General features: G+C 42.9%; 1 protein-coding gene across 1 annotated transcript in view; it reads left to right on the top strand.

Moving 5' to 3' along the window:
* C2CD6 (C2 calcium dependent domain containing 6) overlaps positions 1-6,000 on the top strand; it is a 118,025-nt gene that overhangs the window by 5,760 nt on the left and 106,265 nt on the right. Inside the window, 1 exon segment of the mRNA XM_045296649.1 lies at positions 1,270-1,356. Coding sequence (XP_045152584.1) covers positions 1,270-1,356 — 87 coding nt within the window.

Below are 6,000 nucleotides of genomic sequence, written 5' to 3'. Positions count from 1 at the left end.
CAAGCACAAATGTCAGAAATAGATGCTATGTCGAGCTCCCCGAGGAACCTAGGAAAATTGGGGTCGAAGAAGCTGAAACAAGGACTTCCCCCCAGAGTTGACACAGGGGAGCTTTCTTCCCCTAGAGCCAAGGTCTTGAATTAGGCCTCTACCTTCTTGAAATGTGAAAAGTGCCTTTGTTTCCTGCCACGCCACACTGAGAAACCAAGACCGAGTTGGGCTCTCTCTCCTGTGCTCTTGTTCCTCTGATTCTTCTCTGTAGGAGTTCTGCAGACTTGTTGTCCCCTTGCTCGCTGCTCCCGTGGGTTTGCAGGGGTGAGCGGAGCACCAGTGGCAACTCTGTGGGAATCTGCTTTGCGCTTCCCCCGGCAAGGAAGTCTGAAGTTCGTGAGGTCTCCTGGGGACGCTAGGCAGCCAGGATTGTGTTGTATTTGTACTTGTTGGTTTTGAATTTTGTAAAATTTAAGGTAGCTCCCAAACTAGGGTCAATTGGTATTCTCTCCTTATAAACGTTTAAATAATGACCACCACAACATTTTGTTGTGTTTTAGGTACAGGGTTAAACAGCAAATCAGGGTCCCACATTGTATACAAATGGTTCTCTGACATTGACTACAATTTTTATAGTATTTTCATTCTCTGTATTTTCATTTTATTTCTAACTTTCCTTCTCGTCTTGGCTTTTAGCTAGATGTTGACTGTGACCTTCACTCAGTGAAATGGTTAAGGGAGCACTTCCTGGGTGACAGTAGTTATTTTATGAGCCAATGTTAATTAGCTGAAAAGTAACTTGCAGAAAAAGCTTCAGTTCCAAGTTCAAAGGCCATCTTAGAGTGCTAGTCACGGGAGTTTCCTCTAGCCCCTATTAGTCCAGGAGGTCTAACTGCCCCCACTGGCCCCCTCACTCAGGGATTTGAATATTAGTCTACATCTTCATTCTATCTTATCCTATTTCTTTCTTATAAACCCTTGATGATCTCCCACCATCCGTTCCATCTCGTAGCAAACTGAAGAGCTCATTGTTCAAACTGTGATGCACTTTTCTCTTACGATTCTCCTAAAGAGTTTATGTTTAATTGTATTTTTATTTTCTAAATTAAGTTGTTGATTTAGTTATTGAAGTCAGGGATGATGATTTTAGTCATACTACTATCTTACTGCCAGGAATAGTATTTAGTGCTTACTACATACTCAAGCTATTTTAATTTATTAGCCTTTTATCTGGTTATGCTCTTTTCCTTCTGAAGCCGTCACTTATTTGCATTGTAGATACTGAAGAAAACCATTAAGGGGACCGAGAAAAAAGAAGAGGAAGGCGAAGTGGAGAAGCCAACCTTGGTGCCATTTGGGGATGTGGTAAGAAGAGCTAGCCTCCAAAACCTGGACAAGTTATTCTTCACACGACTCATAGCCGCTGTTTAATAGTTAGCAATAGAAATGGTTTCTGAGTAGTACAGTCATGAATGTTTCATTTTTGTGAAAAACGGCATGTGACTGATAGCAATTTGCAACGCATTATTAAGTTACACAGTTTCCCTCTGAATGTTCTTTGATTTACTTGGAGGGATGAGAAAAACATTCTAATCTGGTTCGTAGAAATAAACTTTTCTATACTACAGATGATAAGACTTGGTTATACAAGAATAGCTTGAGATACTTTTTATAACGTTGATTTTTTTAGATTCCACTGAAGAGTTGCTAAAATATGATCTTTGAGTATGAGGCCTGGGAGTCAGTATTTTACTGAACTCTTCAAATTATTGTATTTATTGACAGATTTAGAAGTTTTGAACCACAGTTTGAGAATTGATTTCCACTTGCAGTGGCATTGAACTATTCCATATGGCTCTTGTAGCCAAAGTCTCCAACTCCCACCAAACCACCTTTCCCTGCATGGTCTTTGGTAAGACAGGAGGAAGAAATACTGATAGTATTTACCTGTGAGTAATTGCAAACAGGATTCGCTGGGGTGGCATCCTGCTGTATCTAAAATGAGCCCTCTGAGAAGCAGGAAGGAGGGATCTCTTTACCAGCAAGAGCCAGGAGTGGAGTCCGTCCTCTGGACCCTAGAGCCCTGCATACCGAACCTCCTAGATCTAGATGACAGCTATGTCCTCAGGAGCAGCAACAGAACCAGGACCAGGACATGGAACCGAGTGATGGGCTTCCCAATCCATGGAGCAAATTCAGAGGAATGCTTTTGTGCAGGAGGCTGGCTTGTGGAGTGGGTGCCTCTGGGTACTTAATTGGGGGGAAAGTTGGACTTGCTGACCCGTGGAGCTTGAGCTAAATGCCCTCAGGTTGAGGCTTACAGCAGAGAGGTGTGCCCCTTTGGGCATTTATTAGCAGACTTGCAACCTTGTAACATGTTATGGTAAACAACTATCAGAGCATTGAGCATTTCTCATGAGCATTCCAACTTGTTAAGGTCCTTAATAAGCCCTTTAATCATGAATTTTGTCTGTAAATTTCTGTGTAGTCATTGCAATGGATATCAGAACCCATAGTGATCGAGTAGATAAGTAAAGCAGTGGACACTAATTAAGTCCGAGCACAACTTCTTCATTCCATCAAAACAATAGCAACAACATGAATCCAGAAATAGTGACACACTCATCACTCACATGTACACACACACACACACACACACATAGAAAGAGAGAGAGGAAGGGAGACACTGAGAAACACCCCCCCAAAAAATCTTTTATTCCATTTTGGATGCATTAGGGTGTAGGACATGTATATGTACTTAGAAATGCCAGTGGTGGTATTTTACATTTATTATTTATTTTAAATCATTTTGGGGGGGGCTCATACAATTCTTATCACAATCCATACATACATCCACTGTGTCAAGCACATTTGTACATTTGTTGCCATCATCATTCTCAAAATATTTGCTTTCTACTTGAGCCCTTAATATCAGCTCCTCATTTTTACCCCTCCATTCCCACTCCCTCCTCCCTCATGAACCCTTGATAATTTATAAATTATTATTATTTTGTTATTTTCTCGACACAACATATCATAGTAAAACTCTCCAATTTCAAGGAAAAGGAGAGAATCCTGAGAGCAGCTCAGGGGGGTGTGGGGGAATGCCACCTACAAAGGAACACCACTAAAAATAAGCTCAGATTTCTCAGCAGAAACTATGTAGGCTAGAAGACAATAGAGTGACATATATAAAATACCGAAAGAAGAAAACTGGCCAATATAGAATCTTCTATCCAGGCTGCCTGTCAAATATGAGGGAGAAATAAGGGCGTTCCCATAAAAGGAGGAATTAAACGAATTCGTAAAACAAGATTAGCATTACAGAAAAATAATACTGAGAAGACTTTGGACAGAAAATCAACAACAGACAAACCTGAGAGACACCACCCAGAAATCAATACACTGAAACGGTGCTCAAGCAGCACAGAAATATATGAATCAGAAACCAAACCACAGATTGGATGATGCATGGTATCTTAACGTGGCAGGACTACAACAGGTCACAACCCTATGTCATCCTTATTTTACAAGAAATAAAAGGAGAGAGAAGTAAGCAGAGAGGGGTGGGGGGGACTTACTACCACCAAGATACAGGAGCTGGGAATGGACGTTGGGCCTTGGGATCCTGTGCTGAGCACTTGGATGTTCCAGGGAAGATGGATGCCAAGATCCCTGGAGATCTCCAAGGAATGCTGGGCCGTCAGAGGCTGAAAGGAAACAAGGACTTTTGTCTGGAGCTAACACAGAAAACTTTCTCCTAGAACACTCTTACTCTGCATTTAGACTGAGAGCTTGCTAAACTGAGGGAATAACTTTGTTTGTGAAGGTCATTCTCTTGTAGAGTTTCTTTTATAGCACTAGTAGATCTCGAAAAGTTCAGTGCTAAATAACCTGAAAAGTGGTGCGAACAGAACAAGGGAACACTGCATGGTTTAAGGTGAGAAAAGGTGTGCATCAGGGTTGTATCTTCTCCCCATCCTTACTCAGTCTGCATGCTGGGTATATGAAGAAAAATGCATCAGGATTGGAGGAAGGCTTATTAACAACCAGTGATGTGCAGATGACACAATCTTGCTTGCTGACAGGAATGAGGACTTGAGGCGCTTTCTGATGAAGATCAAGGATTGCCGCCTTTAGTGTGGATTGCAACTCATTGCCAAGAAGACCGAAATCCTCACAACTGGACCAAAAGGTACCACCATGGTGAATGGAAAAAAGGTTGAAGTTGTGAAGGATTTTGTCTGGCTTGGATCCACATCCACACCCATGGAAGTAGCAGCCAAGAGCTCTAAAGACAAGTGGCATTAGGTAAATCTCTTGCACAAGACCTTTTTTAGAGTGTTGAAGAGCAAGCATGTGACTTTGAGGACTACGGATGCAAGCCATGGAATTTTCCATTTCCTCTGATGCATGTGAAAGTTGGACATTAAATAAGGAAGACCAAAGAAGAATCTATGCATTTGAATTGCGGTGCTAGAGAAGAATGTTGAAAGTCAGGCCATGGACTGCTAAGAGGACAAACCGATCTGTCTTGGAAGAAGTATGTCCAGAGTGCTCCTTAGAGGCAAAGACGTGGTCTTAACCTGCTTTGGTCAGATTGTCAGGAGACACCAGTCCCTGGAGAAGGACATCATGCTTGATAAAGTGGAGGAGCAGTGAAACACAGGAAGACCCTCAATGCAATGGATGGACATGGTGGCTGCAACCGTGGGCTCAGGCACAAGCATGATGACAAGGATGGGGCAGTGCTTCGTTCTCTTGTGCATACAGCCGCTACAGATCGGGACCAACTCATTTAAGCACAACAGCCATCTGAGAGCATAAATGTTTGCTTAGGCCCCGGAATTGTAGTGTTTCTTTTACAGCAGTGCTGGATCATTTGAAAAGATGTCAGCTTTGAGTGTGAGCCAGAGCAAGAGAAGGCTCCAGAAGGAGTTGAGGACACAATGCAAGCTGCTCTGCTACTTGGGCTATGTGCTCCGCTGATCTAACGGTCCCGGAAGTGTCCGCTCAAAATGCGACTTGCAGTCTTTAGCAGGCTTCTCCTGGTGCAGACCACTGGAATTTGGGAGCAAAGTCCTGCCACCCTCTTCAGATGACTTCTTTCTTTTTGAGAATCAGGTTTTGACTTGTAAATGGGCCTTCATAGAGACTGAAAGCTTAACTATAGGCAATTAGGTTACTAGGTGGCCTGAGCAACTCATCATAAACTGTATGTTATCGGATCCTTGGAGTCATAAAGTTGGGCATACCCAGCAACACTGTATTATTAAACAGTAGTGATATGCATAAGACCAAGTTCAAGCAGGAGTTGAAGTTCATGAGTAAGTGGCCCAAATGCCCATATCCTTACTCCTGTTACATTGCTTGCCTTCCAATATAGCCTGCACCTACCTACTGTGGGGAGTTTCTTGTGATTTGCTGACTGAGGAAGAGAAAACTCATGGCTGGTTACAAATGGTCCTGTGAAATATGCAAGTGCCACTCAAAAGTGGACAGCACTACTGACACTGTCTGGAACCTCCTCGAAGTATAATTGTGAAGAGAAATCCTCCCAAAGGGCAGAACAGTGCACCTGATTGGTCCTTTTTCCTGGAAGGAGAGATGACCAGATGGAGGACTGTCTACTGATTAAGGATGGACTGTAGTCAATAGTTTGGCTGGATGGTCAAGGACTTAGAGGGTACATGATTAGAAAGTTTGTGACAAGGAGTTATGGCTAGACCTCTCTGCATGGGTCCAAGAAATGAAGATATTTGTGTATCACATGGTCTCTCATTAAAGGGTTACATTAGCAGAGGTGGATTTGAACAATCAAGTGACTCGGACGACATGTTCTATGGATACCAGTCGGCCTTTCTCTCCCAGTCAGGCCTGTCAGCACACCATTGGCTCATGGGCAAAGTTGCTATGGTGGTCGAGAGGAAAGTTATGCATGGGCTTAGCAACATGAACTTTTACTTGCTAAGGCTGACTTGACTACAGCCACTACTGAATGTCCAATCT

The sequence above is a fragment of the Echinops telfairi genome, unplaced genomic scaffold (assembly GCF_000313985.2).
Source record: "Echinops telfairi isolate 266 unplaced genomic scaffold, ASM31398v2 ScPeMD7_3;HRSCAF=10, whole genome shotgun sequence".
Lineage (NCBI taxonomy): Eukaryota > Metazoa > Chordata > Mammalia > Afrosoricida > Tenrecidae > Echinops > Echinops telfairi.
The sequence above is the reverse complement of the archived record's forward strand: the minus strand, read 5'-3'. Positions and strand labels throughout refer to the sequence as shown.